At 59.5% G+C, this 18,035-nt stretch overlaps 1 protein-coding gene across 7 annotated transcripts; it reads left to right on the top strand.

Moving 5' to 3' along the window:
• The first annotated feature begins 99 nt into the window (after nucleotides 1-99).
• KANK3 (KN motif and ankyrin repeat domains 3) lies at nucleotides 100-17,966 on the top strand. 7 transcript variants are annotated; one of them, XM_026797562.2, is made up of 11 exons: nucleotides 100-325; nucleotides 3,770-3,966; nucleotides 9,615-9,689; nucleotides 9,976-11,706; nucleotides 12,226-12,325; nucleotides 12,467-12,664; nucleotides 13,151-13,238; nucleotides 13,561-13,780; nucleotides 14,114-14,256; nucleotides 14,498-14,698; nucleotides 14,772-14,954. In XM_026797562.2, the coding sequence occupies exons 3-11, from the start codon at nucleotides 9,653-9,655 to the stop codon at nucleotides 14,937-14,939; spliced, it is 2,886 nt and encodes a 961-aa protein (XP_026653363.2). In that variant the 5' UTR covers nucleotides 100-325; nucleotides 3,770-3,966; nucleotides 9,615-9,652; the 3' UTR covers nucleotides 14,940-14,954. The 7 variants fall into 7 exon arrangements, with proteins under 7 accessions (XP_026653363.2, XP_026653364.2, XP_074385102.1 ...); XM_074529001.1 differs by lacking the exons at nucleotides 100-325; nucleotides 3,770-3,966 and adding exons at nucleotides 5,049-5,205; nucleotides 15,041-17,966 and having other exon boundaries at nucleotides 14,772-14,864; XM_074529002.1 differs by lacking the exons at nucleotides 100-325; nucleotides 3,770-3,966 and adding exons at nucleotides 5,049-5,205; nucleotides 15,044-17,966 and having other exon boundaries at nucleotides 14,772-14,864.
• The last annotated feature ends 69 nt before the right edge of the window (nucleotides 17,967-18,035 follow it).

The raw sequence follows: 18,035 nt of genomic DNA on the forward strand, positions 1-18,035 counted from the left end.
CCGATTGTCCGCCGGCGCCAGATGTGCGGCTCCGGGCACGGCACAGAGGGGCTTTTCTGCTCTTCTCAATGGCAGATCTGTGCCATTCCCGTCGGGACGGTCCCGCTGCGCCCCCCGGCCCTGGTCAGAGCCCCGGCAGCCGGGAACCCGCTCTGTGTGCGGGCACCGGCGGCCTTGCCCGGCTCCGCTGGAAATGTCAAACGGGAGCCGGACCCGTCAGCCCCGGGGCTCTGCGGCGGGAGGAGTGGACACCCGAAAGCAGCTGGAAATAACTCCCCGGAGAAAAACTGAGTTTGGCTGTGCAGGGCAGAGAGGCATCTGCTGGGTAGGAAATTCCCTCTTTGTCCTGAGAACTCCGCTGGCAGCTTTGCTGCGTGCTGGAGGGCAGAGAGCACAGCAGCGGAAGGGATTTGGGGGCTGGTTGGTGCTCACGGTCAGCCCCATCCTGCTCTGCAGGGTAAAGGGTCGAGCTGGAAATCCGTGGGTGGAGCTGAGACCACATCACCCACCAGGTGATGGCGACATCCCTGTGCCCACACGGGCCGGTGTCCCTGACCATCGCCAGGGGCTGGGGATGTCAGGGCTGCTGCCCCTGAGCATTCTCCACAGAGGACAGGGCTGCAGCTGGGACCTCACCCTGCTGCGGGACCGGAGTTACAGGAATTCACAGGGGCAGGGGCCCCCCTTTCCAGGAGTCACCCCTTTTGGAGACAATCAGCTTGGGCAGCTATTTTCAAACCCCATTTTACAGCCTGCTGGCTACAGGAGGACATGGGGGCCCAGAGGCCCTATAGGAAAATGGCCGTTTTGAAGGAGTGTAGTGTTTCAGCCAAGATTACAGATCTTCAAGGCAACCCAGGCTGCAAATCCTCGATGCACAGCGCGATCCCGGTGCTGGAATGTCCCCGCGGCGGGAGCATCCCCTGCCGGGTGTCCCCGGCCCTTGGGGTGTGTTGGGGCAGCAGGGCTGGGGCAGCGTCCCGGGCTGGCCCGGGGCCAGGGCAAACCCGAGCTGCGGAAACCCGCGCGGCATTTCCCTCAGCGCTGATAAGGCTGAGCTGCAATCGCAGCCACAAAAAAGCTGTCCCCGCCTTCCCCGGGCTGGCCAAGTGCCGTGCCAAGCACATCAAGGATTGCCCGAGATAAAAGCCAGGCCTGCTGTGCCCACAGGCAAACAATGTCACCTGCGGCCGGCTACATCAGAGGGGACATGGGCTGGGCACAGGAGACGAGGGCACCCTGCACCTGGACAGGGCTGGGCCTGTGCTGGGGACAAGAGGGTCACGTACCTGAGTGGAAGGCAGCAGAGGTGGCATGGAGCAGGAGGGCCCCAGGGAGAGGGTGTCACTGAGGCTGGGCTGTGTTTGGTGCAGGTGCCTCAGCACAGCCCTGCCCTGGGTTCGAGGGGGTCTCCAGGAGGGGGTGGGTGCTGGGAAATGGCCAGGCAGGAGGCTTTGGCAAGAGTCTGTGGTGGCTGTCCTGCTGTCGGGGCTTGGCTTCCCCCAGTGGCTTCACCCACGTTCAGCCCCTTCCCTGCCAGCTCAGCCGGTCTGAGCACCACGTGTGCACCCACAGCTCCTCAGGGACCCTTCCCCAGATCCCACACTGCTCCAGCTCCACTCTTGGGCTGTTTGTTCTGCTGCAGCATCTCAGGGAGGAAGGATCTGAGCAGAGAGGTGATGGGAGGAAACAAGCTTTCTGTTCACTCCCAAACCTGCAGGCAGAAAACAAGGACATCCTGCTGGGGTGGCTGGGCAGGGACGCTGTGCCTGTGGGGAGGGCAGCGTGCTGGGCTGGGACATTGCTGGCATTGACACCCTTTCCTACAGGGACTGGGCCAGACAGAGCCTCACAGCTTTTGCCTCTGGTCTCACACCCTGCCCAGCCTGGCTAGCTCATTCAGGGGACCATGGAAGGGATGGTGGAATCAGGGGCCAAGCTCAGGCAGGCTTGGTGCAGCTGGGCCAAGCAGAGATGAACTCAGGCAGCCAGGAGATGGCTGGGACACATCTGATCATCTGTTTCCCAGGGGTGCCCAGAGCACACTCTGCTCCTCCCTGCCATGGGCCACCACTGGCCAGTCTGGACACCCAGGACTTTGGAGCCCACTGCCTCAGAAAGGACCAGAATGCTCCTGCTGCCCATGGGGGAGAGCAGGGTGCCCAGGGGTCAGGATCCCCCTACCCAGGGAACAAAGGGAGCCATCCAGAGCTGCAGCACGTGGAATGGCTCATGCTGCAGCACACGGGGCTGCAGCCCTTTCCCACCAGCATTCCTCAGGGTCTCTCCACCCAGGAGCCATCTGAATGACACAGAATGACAGCAAATGCCTGCTTGTAGCCTGCCAAAAGCCTGGGCAAACTTTGTGTGTTTTCTAATGTGCCAGCGCCACCCAATTCCTGTGCTGTGTGCAGAGGGACAGAGATGCAGCCTGTTCTGTCAGTCTGCAGCTCCTGGGGCTCTGTTCCCAGCACACCGTGGAGAAGCACCAGCTGTGCTGGTGTGAGTCACAACACATGCACACAGGTGCACACACATTTCCTACTGCTCTGATGGGAAAAGAGGCACGATCACATTCTCATTCCCAGACAGAGAGAAAAGGATTGGGATTCACCAGAAAAGTAATTTTTTGAGACCTTCTTCTGAACCAAAAAAGCTTTTCAGTAGATCTGAATCTATGAAAACTCATCAGCTTCTGGAGCTTTTTGTTCAGATGGACTCTCTTACGAGGGTCAGGGCTGATATCAATGGCCATTGTGAAGAAACAGCTGTGCCAGACCCACAAATGATGCCATGAAAGTCAGCAGAGCCCAGACCGCTGAATGACAACACTCTACCACCAGGAAACCACCAAGGGTTTTTTGGCAGAACTGCCCCTACAAGAGGAACAGAAGCCTGGCTAGCCCTCCCCACCCCTCCATGCAGGGTTATGGGAGAGATGCTGAATACAAGAGCTTGGTCCCATATTGTGGAAGCCCCTGGTCCTTACTTGTAGCCTTTCCCAGAGCGAGCACAGTGCACCTTTCACCCACACAGGCACCAGTCCTAACACCCACAACCTCTCAGCTACACTTTGGTTAACCCAGGCCTTGGCACAGGTGTGGCTGCAGCTGCTGCCATTCGCCTCCAAGCCTGGGTTCAGCCCCAGCCTGGGCAGAGCCAGCCTGGGCAGAGCCAGCCTGGTGCCACAGCCTGGGCAGCTCCTGGCTCAGTGCCCCTGCTCTGGGGTGAAGGCACCACACGGGTGGCCAGCCGAGGCTGCAGGAGCACTTTGCTCCAAGTGATCTGCTCTTGGATGCAGATGGGATTTACATGGGGTGTGAACATCACCCAGCCTAGGTGAGTTCTCTGGCCATGGCCTCATATTTGAGTCCCATGTAGTTTCTGCAGAAAACAATGAATATCAGAAACAAGGGCTGTCCCTTGGGTTTGATTCTTCTCGGTGACCAGAACTTAAAGCCAGAGGAGTCTGATCCCTGCAGGGAACAATGCCATCCCTCTTGTTCAAAGGCTGCTGGTGAGTCTCAGCCTGGAAATATCTCTGAGCTCACACAGTTTTATGATCCAGCACCACATTCAGCAGCGCCAGGACTGTGTTCCTTTGGTGATGCTGGGTTGTTTGCAGTCTCCTCACTCTTCCACAGCTCAGCCCTCATGCTGGGGTGGCAGCAGTCACATGGGGGTCTGGCACCCACAGAGCTGCAGTGACATCACTTTCCCAAGCTCATGTTTCCTCAACTACTCCTTTGCTGTTTTTTTCCCTGTGCAGGGAGGAAACTAGAATTGCTGCCTGGAGGTGGGTGACATTTTTGTCAGAGGTCCAAGAGCAGAAGTGAAGGACCTGGATGTGGGCCCATCATGGAACTCTGAGCCGGATGCAGGGCATGAGCCCCACAGCCCAGCTGGGCACTGCTGGCACCTGGCTCATCGCCCCAGACTTCGCCTTTCCTGACCTGGACAGAGAAGGTAAAGCCACCCTGTGCAGGGCACCTAAGCGATTTCTCCTCCAAGCAGTCAGTGAATCGGCAAGAGCCGAGCTATTCCCGACCTGCTTTGGAGACCAACTGAGGGCGTGAAATCACCAAGTTCATTACCACAGGATGCTGGGGAGGCCAAGTATGCAAATGAATTGGAGAGGGACGAGGTCTGTCAGTGGAGGTAGATTCATTAGAGCTATTAAGGTACTTCCGTCCGGATGCAAACCCTTTCCCAGGAAGTCCCCAAAGTGCCTGCCAGCAGCTGGGAGGGACGTCGGGAAGCACATCTTGTTTCTCCTGCTCTTCCCGTGAGTAGTGTTACAGAAGTGCCAGATATGGAAAAATACCCGTGAAGTTCAGAACTGAAAAGGAAAGAAAAAGTAGCAAAAATCTTTGCTGTGGGTTTCAGCGCTGAAAAGGCCTGCAGCAGTTAGTGAGGGCAAGCTCCAAGGTGGGGAATGGTCCCTACAGGATGGGGGAGAGCCCAGAGCTCGCGGCTCAGCGAGCAGCACGGGAAGCAGGCGGGGAAGAAAGCTGGCAAGAAAAGGAGACAGACAGCCGCTGCTGGGACAGGGAGGGCTGCCAGGAACCCAGCGGGGCCAGGCCCGGGGAGCCCAGCCAGGCCCAGAGGCACATTGCTCCCGGCCGCGGCTGGGACGAGGGCGAGGTGTGCGAGGGTGGCTGTGCTGGGGCAGCACGGTGGGGCAGGAGCTGGACCCAGTCACCCGGCGGGCCGGGGCCAGCAGCGGGGCTGAGCTCCGGGCAGAGGGTACCCCTGCATCGGGGCGATGTGAGCAGGGGATCCCCCTTTCTGCAGGGGGACCACCCCGATGTGGACAGGTTAGGGAGAGCCCCGTCCCCAGGGAATGCAGTGGGAGCACCCCCATCCCCAGGGTAATCCGGGATTACCCTGGGGGTGACAGGGTAGGGGACACCCCTCCCCCAGGTGACAGGAACGGGCCACATCGCACCCTGGGGACAGCGATGTCCCCTCCCCGGGCGGAGAGGGAGCTGGGGGGATGCCGGGGGTGAGCAGCCGGGGGCGGTTCCCGTCCCGTCGGGCCCGGGGCCGGTCCCCGCCCGCCCCCGCCCCGCCCCGGCCGCTCCCGCTCCTGCCCGCCCTCGGCCCGGGGCTGCGGCGGGCAGCGCTGCCGGGCGCCGCGGAGCTGCCCGAGAGTCCCGGGCCCGGGGCTGTGTCCAGGCTGCAGCCCAGGAGCCCGGCGGCACGGTGAGGGACGGCGGGGACCGGGCGGGACGGGACTGGCCGGGCGGGCCCGGCGGCGGCGGGGTCGGGGCTCGTCCCGGTGCGGCCCCCGCAGGGCCCCGCAGCCGCCGCCGCCCGCGGCCGCGGACGGGCCGCGCTGGAGCCCCGGGAGCGCGGCGGGAGCGCGGCGGGATGGGGCGGCCCCGGCATCCGCGCCCCGGGGGCTCCGCCCCAGCGGCCCCGGCGGCGGGAGCGGGAGGGGAGCGGGGCCGGGGCCCGGCTGGAACTGCTCCCCTCGAGTGGCGGCGGCGGAAGAGCCCGGGTCCCGGGGCTGGGCACGGGCTGCCGCCCCGACGTGCGGGTGCCTGGAATGTGCTGCTGGCGCCCCGGGGATCCCCCGGGGGTGCCGGGAACCCCTCAGGCTGGGGATGCTGGTGGGAACTGCAGGGCTGGGGGCTCTGGGGACACCCTGGGCTCCTCGTCAGGCTGGTGTGCTGTGGGTTCCCCGCAGGTGGGACACGGCACCCCGGGCTGTGTGCCGAAGGGCACAGGAGTGCTCGGGGTGCTCCTGGAGCACATGGAGATCCCACCCCGGCGTTGTGCACGGAGCTCTGGGTGTACTCCGGCTGTTCCTCAGCTTCCCGCGTGTAAATTTAGTTTGATCTCCGAGCCCCTCCTCACAGCAGGACAAGCCCAGGCCATCGCTGCTGATGCAGCCCCGAGGGAATCGGGAGGTGTTGGTGGAAGGTGCTGCTGGGCAGCAAGGAGAGGGGCTGATGTTCTCTAGTGAAGCTGTAGGGAGCCTATAGTGCTGTAGGTGTGAGGGGGCTGGTAGAGCTGATCCCCACGTGGGTAAGTTTGTGTGTGCACTCTACACCTGTTGTGAGTGAGCTCAGGGGTGAGGGGCTGGAGTGGGTGCAGAGCCTGGGCGGCCCCTTTGGCCTCCCAGCCAACCGGGCCATCGATGACGACAACTCCAGAAATAACAGTCCAACCCTGAAATCAGGCTGTTGAGATGATAATTTCCCTTTCTCTCCCTGGGTCAGCATTGTGCACCCACCCACCTGGATCCAGCTCTTCCAGGAGCAGCTCCAGCACAGACAGCTGGCCACAGCTGCCTGGGCAAATAGGCACAGGTTGTCCCACAGAGCCCCTGCAGCAGGGACAGGGACACGAAGGTGGCCTAAGCCCTGGATAACTACTGCTGCACCCAGCCACAGTGCTGGCAGGTAACACTGCAGGTGACAAGCACGTGTGACAGCTGGCTGTGTGAGGAGCCTGAATCCTGGCAAGGCTGCTGGCAGGGGAAGAAGCCGTGTGCTTGCTCAGTGGTTTCCCCTTAACTTTGGAACAGCCTCAGTTCCAAGCTTCAGGGCTTATCGCCTGCTCAGCTACGAGGGAAGCATGCCTGGCTGAGATAAATCAAGTTGTGCTGGCCAGGGCTGCTCTGGACTCTGTTCTTCTCACATTCCTCATGACCTCAGTATTTTGGCTCAGGAGGAGAGCCAGGGAGAGCCCTCTCTGTGTCCAGGCCTGGCCCCGCCGGTGGAGCAGCTCAGGCTGTGCTGCAGCAGGTGGTTGAACCGGGCTGAGGGCTGCTACAGCTGTGCCCCCCCAGGAAAAGGGCACAAAGGTCTCCAGCTTTAGGAACAGCTCTCCCTGACCTCTCCTCTGCCAGTCCAGGAGCTTGGGAAGCCCAAGGGGAAATTGCCCCATGAGGCCAGGGCTCACACAGTGCTGCCTTGCAGCTGGGGCTGGGGCACGAGGCCCAGGTGGTGCCTGGGCTGTGCCAGGGTGCCCTGCCTCCCTCATCCCTGATATGACTTCTGATTGCAATTGAGCAGAGCAGCTCCAGTTTTGGCCCCATGTTTCCCATCGGTACAACAGCATGGGGGAAAATACAGGTGTGAGCCCAGGGCAAAACACAGCCCTGCCTCCATGGGGCTGGTTGGGTGCCTGTGCATCCTCCTCCTCTCCCCCTCGCTGCCAAACCTCTCTACCAGTCCTTTGCTTGCACCATCCCACTTTTCTGTTGAAACACCAGCACTAGAAACAACACTCATTGCTTCCAAAGAGAGCTGGGATGGTGGAAGGGCTCCCACAGGGGTGCATGTGCCCAGGCCCTTCAGCAACCTGTACCAGTGCCCAAGGGAGCAGCTGAAGCTGCTGAAAATCAGCCTTTGGCACCAAAGTGGCTGATAGAATTGGCTCCAGCAAGACTTCAGCCCGGGTCAAGGGTGGCTGCCTGTGTGGTGCCATGGGTGTGGCAGCCAGGTCCAGCTGGTGCTGACAGTGGCTGGGCCACAGGTGTGGGGGCTCAACCTGCTGCACACTGGGACATCTGCCCCGACTTGTCCAGTCCAGCCCCACACATCTTCCCCAGCCCAGGGACAGTTTGCACAGCCCAAGGAACCTGGGGGTTTTTTACTCCTTGCAGGAGGGTTTGAACATCAATGGAGTCCCTGGGGCCACTTGGCCATGGTTGGTAGCTGGCAGGTCCCATCACCATTTTTGGAGCTGGGTGAAGACAGAAACTCGTGCCCTGGTCCAGCCCATCCTATCAGACCAAAAGAAATGGGGTCTGGAAGCAGTGGGAGGATGTCCCCCACAGTTGGGATGCAGCTGCAGACATTGGCTGAAGGGGCCACAGGAGGTGGTAGGTGACAGGTGACAAGCAGCCTGTCCCCAGCTCAGTGGAGGGGACACCAGTGCAGTGCTGGTGCAAAGGGCCCCTTTGCAGCTGGAGTGGTGTGGGAGGTGTCCAGGCCTTGGCAGAGGAGGCTTTTCCTGTCCCCAGGCAGGACAATGGCCAGGCTGGGCGGCGGAAGGGAGCTGCCGGCCACTTCCCCCTGAGGAAACGCTCCCGCTGCCTCTGGCCCCTGCTGCTCTCTCTTCCTCTTTGATTTACAACGTGTGTGGAGCCCAGGGGAAGTTTGTCCTGGCCCCAGCACTGTTTAATTACCTGCAGCAAGGACCATGCAGAGGAGGAAGCCAGACTCTTCCCAGGGTGGGAGGGATGAGAGGAAGTGGGGGATGTGTGGACCCTCTTGGGCATGAAGCCAGCAGCTTGGGAATGGTGGATGCCAGCAGGGATATTACCAGGGAGGTGGAATGGATGCCTGCTCGAAGGTGGGATGATTCCAAGGAAGGTGGAATTTGGGATGTGCATTGGCTGTGGGTGGGTTGGCAGAGGAGTGGGAGAGCCCCAGAATCTGTCCTAGTGGGAAGTGTTTTATCCCTGCCTCGTTGAACTCAGTGCCCAGCCTGAGCCTGGCCTGGTGCTGCCTCAGCTGCTCCATAGGGTCAGGGGGCTGAGGGCTGGAGCATGGCTGCAGCATTGGCGTGAGGGGCAGACTGAAAGTGGGGGCATGGCGGCAGCAGTGGTGTGAGGGGCACACGTGGGTGTTTCTGTGTAGCCAAGGCCACATCCTGCGCTGTTCCCTGGGCGGCTCTGAGCCTCAGCTTCCCTGAGGGCTGTGCCCAAGCCACCATTCCTCTGTGGCATCTCTCCTCCCCTGCTTTCTTCTGAAAATAGCCCAGTGCCAAATGCTTTGCCCACCAACAGCTGCTCAGCCCCATGGCCACCTGTGCCCCATGAGCACAGCCATCAGAACTCTGGTGCCATGCACAGCAGCAATGGGTGCTCCCAAGCTGCTGTCGTCCTGTCCTGCTCCTGCCAGGAGCACTTCACACCTGGGCCCCAGCATCCAGATGCTGCCAGATGTTGCAGCAGGTCCTAGCTCAGTGCTCACAGCTGGTCGCACCCCCAGCCATGATCTCCCTTCTGGACCACAGCCGTATCCTCTTGGTCCTCCTCCAGTGTGTCTGTGCCTGGCTCCTGGGAAAACCAGGCTCCCATTTCATTCCCCTCTGCCTTATCCCACATTAGGGGCAGGGGAAAGCAGTCAGGTCCCTCCTGGGGGTGATTGGCCCCTCAGGACACTCCTGAGGCCTTGTGGGGCACCCTGGGTGGCATGAATGGGCATCACACCCAGCACTGACAGGTGCTGGCTGCTCCCTGCAGTCTCGAGCCTTTGCCAAAGCATCGTTTCCCTTTATCCAAAGCAAACCTCAGACTGAGTGAGGTTTTGCTCAGGGCTTTGCACCTATACAGGTTTCAGCCTCTTTTCTTTCCTGGCCTGCTCCCACTGTATGGCCAAGCTCCAACTCGTGACCCTCGGAGCTGGCAGCACGGCCATGCCAGCTGAGCTGTGGAGCATTCCTTAAATGTACAAACAATCCTGGCACCACAGGCAGCACCGCACTCGCTCAGCCACCAGCTCCAGCGTAAGCCCTGGGCTGGGGGAGCCTGGGGACCTGGCAAATGGCAGGGGGCAGCCACAGGGCTCTCCCAGGGGGTCAGGGCAGTGTGGCTGCCTGGGGCTCACCAGCCCTGCGGTTACAGGGTTTGGCTGGACGTGGTCTCGTTGCAGGTTGATGGTCTTCTGGTCAGCAGCATTCCGGGAAGAAGATGGCTCAGCCGGCACCCCTGAACCAGAACCTCCCAGGTAAAGTGACCAGGGTTGTCACCAGGTAGTGACAGTGGAAGGGGTGCAAGGGGGGTGGCAGGGCTGACCTGTCCCGTCCCATCCCAGTGGAGTTCCTCACTTCAGCACCAAACCTGACATGGACTGTGTGCCCTGTGATACCCTACAGCACCCTACTGAGGGTGCTGGAGACAGACCCATGGCACATCATGGAGGAGATGGGCCTGCAGGCTGTAAATTCCAGTACAACCCAGTTAGAAAAGCCATCCTGTCTCCACTAACTCCACTGTCCCTTCTCCTCTTGCAGATCTTGGGGGCCCATTCTTGTATCGGGACCAGGACAATGGAGAGAAGAGCTCATATTCTGTGGAAACTCCTTATGGCTTCCTGCTGGACCTTGATTTCCTGAAATATGTTGATGATATTGAAAGTGGCCAAACACTCAAGAAAGTGCCGCTGCCTCGCAGGGTGAAAGGGTCCCGTGCACCACCCAGCACACTGCGCAGCCCCAGCAGCCACGCCAGCGCCTGGACCTCCACCGAGTCGCTCACCTCCACGGCCAGCGAGGAGGGCAGGACTGCGCTGCTGGTGTCCCCGCACGGCCGAGCAGCCCCGGAGCCTGCGAGCAAGCCAACCTCCCACCCCATCTCGCCACCGCCAGTGCGGCTGCTCCCACCTCCCACCCGCAAGTGCCTCGTGCCAAACCCACGGGTGGAGAAGACCTTGCTGGAGACAAGCAGGAGGCTGGAGCAGGAGCAGGGCCGTTTGCAGGATATTGGTGGTCTCTCCCACGTTGGCCTGCCGGGTGCCCTGGGCCAGCCACCCCACTGGGTGCCAGTGGGCGCCGAGGGCCAGGTGGGCTGGGGCCGGGTGAGCCCCGGCAGCTCGGGGCGCAGCACTCCCGCTGCAGGGCTCGGCACGGCCCCGCTGCAGCACGTGCGGGAGCAGATGGCTGCAGCCCTGCGGCAGCTCCGGGACCTGGAGGAGCAGGTGAAAACCATCCCCCTCCTGGAGATGCAGATCTGCGAGCTGAAGAGGGAGAAGGCAAAGTTGCTGGAGAAGCTGTCGGCAGAGCCCGGCGAGGCATTGTATCACCCCTGTGGCTCTGAGGCAGGGGGTGAGGAGGGGCCCCGTACAGGGCCAGAGAGTGAAGCAGAGCCAGTGAAGGGGCGAACGAGCAAAATTGCAGAGCTGAGGAAGCTGACAGAGAAGCTGGCAGTGCCGGAGCGGAACGCCAGGGCTTGGCCAGGCAAGAGCCCCAGGGTGGCAGAGCGGCTGTGCCGCTCCGTGGCAGTGGGGGAGGATCGGGCCATGACAGATGCCGTCTTCTACTACCGCTCGCAGCAGGAGAGTGGGGACGCGCCAGACGGCGGCACACGGGGACGCAGGGATGTGGCTGTCTGGGTGACAGAGTCCTCGCTGGGGCTGGCCACTGAGGCAGAGCGGGAGCTGGAGCTGCTGCAGCAGACGGTAGGGCACCAGAAGGAGGTGATCACCCTGATGGAGGGGCACCTGCAGGAGGCCACGCGGGAGCTGGAGGAGCTGCGGCTGGAGGTGTGCGCCCGCCGGCCCCGCGGACAGGTGGACAAGGAGGTGATGGCCGTGCCACAGGTGGCCGAGGCACTGGTGGAGGCTGTGGTAGTGACACAGAGCCGGGCAGCTGGTGACCCCCCAAAGACAGCAGAGGCAGGTGTGGAGTGCTGCCCCCCAACCTCCTGTGTTGCCGTGGGCTGCCGCCCTGACGGGCGTGACGTGGCAGTTGGACCCGATTCAGCCACCAGCTGCGATGACAAGGGCAGCCAGACAGATGTGGGCAGCGTTGCCCTGGCAGGAGAGGAGAAGGAGCCCGGTGCAGGTGAGGTGATGGAGCCTGGCCGGGGTGATGGCCTGAGCAGCCCCTTGGTGCCGGGTGCAGGAGCAACGGCAGGGACGTGCCCAGAGAGCCAAGGCCCTGGGTCAGCTGTGCTGGAGACAACAGACAGCAACCGGGACCCAGCCCCAGCACAGGACAGTGGAGCTGCCCCAAGCCCTGCAGCCGGTGAGTGTCACCAGGATGATGCCAGGGTCTGGGTTGGAATGTTCCTGCAGGAAGGGAGAGGATGGCCTTGTTGGGGACAATGCCTGCAGGGCCAATGCTACCCATGCTCCAGCAGTTGCCCATGTCCCTTCCATGCCTGTCTGGCAGTCTAATGGGTTTGGGGTGCTTGGCTAGCTCCAGGAGAGACTGTTTACATAAGCATGTAGTGACAGGACAAGGGGGAGCGGTATCAAAATGACAGTAGGTTTAGATTAGATATTAGGAAAAACTCCTTACTATGAAGTGGTGATGCCCTGGCACAGATTACTTAAGAGAAGTTGTGGATGTCCCTGAAGTGTTTAAGGCCAGGTTGGATGGAACTCTGAGCAACCTGGTCTAATGGAAGGTGTCCCTGACCAGGGCAGTGGAGTTGAAATGAGATGATCTTTAAGGTCCCTTCTAACCCAGACGAATCCATAGAATTCTAAAATTCTATGATTCTTGCTCACTGGCTTTTGGCATCCATCTGTTTCCCTGTAGGAGCCCTGAAGTCCATCATGAAGAAGCGGGATGGTCCTCCCCGGAGCGAGGCAGAGGGCAGCAAGAAGAGCCTGCAGTTTGTGGGCGTGCTGAACGGGGAGTACGTGTTCAGGGGCTCCGCCACCCCCGCGAGCCCATCCTGGTCCCCTGCATCCCTGTCCTGGGCTAGGGCCAGTGGCAGGGCCTGAAGGGGGCCAGAGAGTGGTGCTGTGTTGCCCCTGAGCATCCTCCCTCTGTGCAGGTATGAGAGCACATCCAGTGAGGAGGATGAAGAAGGCAACAGCTCCTCTGAGAAGGCTTCGGCCGATAGCTCCAACAGTTCAGAGCAGGGAGACACCGAAACCTCAGAAGAGGAGGCAGGAGAAGGCACCTGCGAGCCCAGACTGGAGTGCAAGAGGACTGATGTGACCCTTCTGGAGCCCCCTGAGGTGAAGGAAAAGTAAGTGCCAGTGGAGAAGGCTCCCTGCTCCCTGGTCAGCTGGGAGCCATGGTACTGGCCCTGCCAGGTCGGGGCATCTGCCCCAGTTTCAGTGCTGCCAGTGGGAAAAACCCATTCAGCTGCAGAGACCATTCATCAGGAACAATCCTTCCAGTTTCTTGGGTCTGCTAAGGAAAGGATGAGAGGCCCCAAATGCTTCTTTGCTGCAGAAAATAATTTAGAGGGGGACAAAAAAAACAACAGCCTTCAATAGCATTTTTCAACAAAAGGAAAAAATGTGGCCCAAGAATGGGTGAATGGTGCCTGAGCACATCCATATAAGGCTCTGTTCTATGGTGGTTTGCAGAGGCTGGAGCAGCCAGGGTGCAGCCACAGGGCTGGAGGTTGCACTCTGGGGACCTTGTGGGGAGTTCCAGGCACTGCAGAGCTCACAGGCTTGGTGGGTGATGCAGCCCCACACCAGGCACATCCTCATGCTCTCCACAGGTTCGAGCTGAGCCCCAGGATGAGGGAGGCCTGCCTCATTGTCAAGACCCACCTGGGCCACCCGGGTGCTGCCAAGAGCAAAGAGGTGGTGAGTGGAGTGCTGGGGAGGGATGGCTTGCCCAGTCCCTGCCAACATCCCCCAGAGCTGGCCCTAGTCAGAGAGGGGCCAGCAAAGCCTGGCTCAGCACCTTCCCCCAAAATACAGCCCTTGGCTCCAGGTTTTGTCCAGAAACCCCAAACCCTCCATGTGGACTCAGCTGAGGCTATGCCCAGCATGGGTTTGGGCAGTTCAGGGTCCTGCCTTCACCCACTGCCTCTGGAGCAGGGATTCTGCTCCCTGCCACCTGGGCTGCCAGCCGGGGGTGGGTGCCAGGGCATGCAGAGGCTTAGGGGGAGCTCTCTGCCCACAGCTTGCCAGCAGCAGCCTGGTCCTTCAGGAGTGGTTCCGTCTGTCCAGCCAAAAGTCGTCCATCCCTGACACGGTTGCCAACCACCTCCTGGCCTTTGCCGAGCTCTCACCAGCTCTCCTGGCCCACGTGGTGAACCTGGCAGACGGGAATGGCAACACAGCCCTGCACTACAGTGTCTCCCACTCCAACTTCCACATCGTGTCGCTGCTGCTGGATACAGGTCAGTGCCCCCCAGCCCCAGAAACATCCCCTGGCCACCATCCCGTGTACCCAGGTCATGTCCTGGCCCTGTCAGCACAGGGAAAAGGCATTGGCAGCAGAGGGCGAGGAGAGCTACCCTGGGCTGTGTCTGTTCATAGCTGTGGGGGTCAGAAGGCACCCCAGCCTGTTTGGGAGTCCAGATTTCATGGGGCAGATCCATCAGCAGTTCTGTGCCTGTGGGAAGGTTCACAGCACCGTGGGCAGGACTGTGAGGGGGAGCCAGGCACGTGGCTTGGTCCATGTCTCCCACCAGCCCTGCAGCATCCTGAGCCCCCTCTGCCCACTCCCACAGGGATCTGTAACGTGGACCACCAGAACAAAGCTGGGTACACCGCCCTGATGCTGGCAGCACTGGCAGCTGTTGAGCAGGAGGAGGACATGAATGTGGTCAGGAGGCTTTTCAGCATGGGCAACGTCAACGCCAAGGCCAGCCAGGTTGGTGCAGTCTGAGGGCCACCACATCTTGATCCTCCCACCCCCAGGCACATGCCAGAGCCACGCTCAGCTCTTCTGAGGGCAGGACAATGGCTCCAAAACCTGGAGGTGTCAGTGCATGGGGAGGGCATCACCTTAGGATGCCCTCCTCCTCCTCCTGCCTGGCAGCAGGGCTGTGGTGTGGGGACAATTGGGCAGCACAGGGGGGCAGGGGTGGCCTGGCAGTGTCCCTCCCTTGCAGGCTGGCCAGACGGCGCTGATGCTGGCTGTGAGCCACGGGCGGCAGGAGATGGTGGAAGCCCTGCTGGCCTGCGGGGCCAATGTGAACCTGCAGGACGAGGAGGGCTCCACGGCGCTCATGTGTGCCTGCGAGCACGGCCGCCTGGAGACAGTGAGGCTGCTGCTGGCCCAGCCCACCTGCAACGTCTCCATCGTGGACAGTGTAAGGCTCTGCCACTGGGCCTGGGCAGCCCCTGTCCCCAAAGCCCTTCCTGCACGCTCTCCTTTCTTTCTAGGACGGTAACAATGCTGTTGCCATCGCGCTGGAGGCCGGTCACAGTGACATTGCTGCACTCCTCCACACCCACCTCACCAGCACCAAGGTACCCGTGAGTACCTCAGCACTCCCCATGGGAGGGGACAGGGCTGAGACACACACAGGTGTCTCCAGCAAGAGGCTGTAGGAGCAAGAGCAGAGTGTTGCAGGTGCCACATGCTCAGAACAGCCCTGCTGGCCCTGACCAGGAGGCACTGGAGGGGTCTCAGGCGACTGCTCTCTTTGCAGCAGGAGACTTCACCAACAACCACAAAGAGCCCTGGGAGTCTGAAGAAACCAAATTAGAGCGACCTTGGGATCCAGCCAGGGGCCACCACCAGCACTGGGCTGTGATTCACATCCCCCACCTGCCACTTCTCTGTGCCAAACCGCTCTGCAGCTTCAGTCCTGCCACAAGCACCATCCCTGCGCCTCCCTCACCCGTCTCCTCCGCTGGACGCACCCACACGTGGCCACCTCACCACCAAGTCACCAGAGCCAAGTGACCTCGGGGCAGGACATGCAGGGAGCAGAAGCCACCCCATCCCCTGTGCTCCCTGCCATGACCACTGGAGCTGTGCCACCTCTGCAAGGAGGAACGGCAGAGACCTAACCCAGAAGAAACAGCACCTGGTTTGTGCTCTGGCAGCTCTGAGAAGGCAGCAGTGCCAGTGACACAGAGCCAGGAGGGCAAGTGACAGGTCCTGGCCCCAGCAGGGACACTGCTCTGCAGGCACATCTGTTCAGCAATGGGAGAGGGAATACTGCCTTGGATAGGGGTTGGGAGTATTTCCAGACTCATATACTTGCCCTTCTTTTCTGACATTTCCTTTCCTGGCTGAAATCTGATTTTTTTTCCTCTTTTCAAGCACGTGCATACAAAGCAAAAAAATTATATTGCTTGGCCAAGGGATGAAGTTCAACATGAAATCACTTGGGATTTGATTTGCTCAATGGGAGCAAAACCTCTGAGCAGTTAGGGTTGCAGCCAAGTGACAAAAGGGGCTGAGGATGCATTTGGGGACTAAATCTGCCTATCCTACAACCCACAAGGGGAGCAGGTCCTTCTCCCAAGGAAGAGAGACCAATTACTTCCTAAACATTTCCCTGATTAGCCAGGGAATTAGGGTCCCACAGACTGCAGCCAGAGCCTACAGCAAAGTCCCTCTGCCCACCTTCCATCCCAAAAGGGAGAACAGCTGAAGACAACACCAGGAAAAACACATCGGGCCAGAAGAGCTCAGAGCACACACGTGGAGGCTGCAAAGGGAACATGAATGTCACAGAACGTGCCTGTGCAAGTGTGTGAGCACTGTGTGGGGTGGGAACAGGGTAAGGACAAGGACCAGAAGAAGGGTTTAGCATGGCAATGCAGCTCTGCTCTGAGCCCTTCACTAAGGTAGGGTGTTGTGGCCCCCATCCCTGCTCCTTGGCCCAGCCTCCCCACTGCTGCCCCTGCCTGGCCTGCTCTGAGCTGGGGAGCCCCACAGCCCTGCCCAGAAACTTGCTCAGCTTTGCACTGGAGTTCATATACAGCGCTTGCTGCACTCCCTAATACACTACTCTGTTTACTGGTATTTTAATACTAATGTTTATTTTTAAGATATAAATAAAATTTAAAGTTATTTTGAAATATTACAGTGACATCTGCAGTCTCCTGCCGCCTTGTCTGGCTCACAACAAACCCTGCAAGAGCTGCAGCAGAGGCACAGCCCCTGAGCTGAGCAGGTGACCCCACATTCCAAGTCATTCACTGCAACTTTCTGCTCTGGCTACATCCCTGTCTGGTTTTCTCCCTGCTGGAGTGTGCCAGGCAGCTGCAGCAGTGTCATTGCCCATTTTTCTGCAGCCCTGGTTCTCTGTGGTGCTGATATTACACTGCATCCCTAAAGGGCAATCACCAGACCAAGTGTGAAGATGCCAATTGCCTCCCTTGTCAGGGGACAGGGACCAGGCTGACCCCACAGGGACATTCCAGAAGCTCTCTAAGGCACTGTATCCCAGTCACCCAGCTCTGAGGGCTGGCAGGGGCCAGAGCAAATACTCTTGGGTCACTGGTGAAGCTGAAGTGGGGGAATGAACAGCAGCCACAAAACTGAACTCCGAGAGGACTTCTGGCACCCCCAGTTCTGAGCTCTGCTGCATCACACAAGCCAGGGAGCAGAGCCTTGTGCTAACTCTGAAACCCTCAAAGAATCACAAACTACATCAAGCAACAGCACAAACACAAGGGTTTTCTCCATGGCACAAACTCCTCACCTCATGTTGCACATGAGCTGCCCAGGGCACAACTAAGACTGGCAGCAGGGACAAATCCCACAAACACTCTTTAACATCAGCCCTATAACAATCCCCAGTGCCTGCTCCAGTTCACCACAATGCATATCTGTCCCAGCAGTGCTCTGCTCAGCTTCAGGACACCCAAATCTTGTCACAGCTGCCACTGAACTGCCTCAGTCAAGCTCAGGACTCTGTAGACAAAACTCCCATCAGAGACCATACATCAGAGGCTGCAGATCTGACTGCCCAAACACACCACAAACATGGACCATGCTATAAGCAGATAAAAAATGCCAATCCTTAAAAACATGCCCTTGCACCAGCAGTTTCAAGGCTCATTCTAAACTTCTCAGCCCTACTTTTGATTAATGTAATATCCTAAAACAACACATCTTGCTAACTGATTTTGTGGTGGAAGAGAAAGCCAAAGAAAAGGAGATGCAGTAGTCAACAGGGGTGCCAAGCACATGCTGTGGATGACTGCCAGAAAGGAAAACAAGTGTTATTTATGGCAGCATTCACTGAGCAGTGTACTGAGAACAGACAGACAGAAGCAGCAGGCAGTTGCTTTGAAAGCTGGTACGAGGCTCGACTTTCAACTTGTGATTTAATTCCACTGAGGTCCAGTAAGTTTCCAGTGCCACTTCACCATCACATACAGAAAACTGTTTACCAGGAAAGTCAGGATTAAGGCTACTGTAATCAAAACAGAATTATTTTTGTTGTGACAGGTCAATAAAGGTGCAATAACAGTGATATTACAACGCAGGCACTATGTGTAACCCCAGTAACAAGCAGGGCATGTTACTACTGAACCTGAGGAAAGCGGCAGGTGCTCAGGTGTGAGACAAACCACAATTGTCGGGTGGCGCTTGATGAGTGAAACCCGGGCAAGGGGCTACTGGAAAAACGCTTTATTGCAGTGACCCGGCCGCCACGCTGCTCCCCACGCGCCCACGGCGGG

Source organism: Zonotrichia albicollis, chromosome 29 (assembly GCF_047830755.1).
Source record: "Zonotrichia albicollis isolate bZonAlb1 chromosome 29, bZonAlb1.hap1, whole genome shotgun sequence".
NCBI classification, from domain to species: domain Eukaryota; kingdom Metazoa; phylum Chordata; class Aves; order Passeriformes; family Passerellidae; genus Zonotrichia; species Zonotrichia albicollis.

Excerpts from the sequence above, each read along its gene's own strand:
- KANK3 (XM_026797562.2), top strand. The coding sequence starts at position 9,653 with ATGGCTCAGCCGGCACCCCTGAACCAGAACCTCCCAG. Across the intron at positions 11,707-12,225 it reads TGCCCCAAGCCCTGCAGCCG|GAGCCCTGAAGTCCATCATG; the intron begins GTGAGTGTCACC and ends GTTTCCCTGTAG. Across the intron at positions 12,665-13,150 it reads CCCCCTGAGGTGAAGGAAAA|GTTCGAGCTGAGCCCCAGGA; the intron begins GTAAGTGCCAGT and ends TGCTCTCCACAG.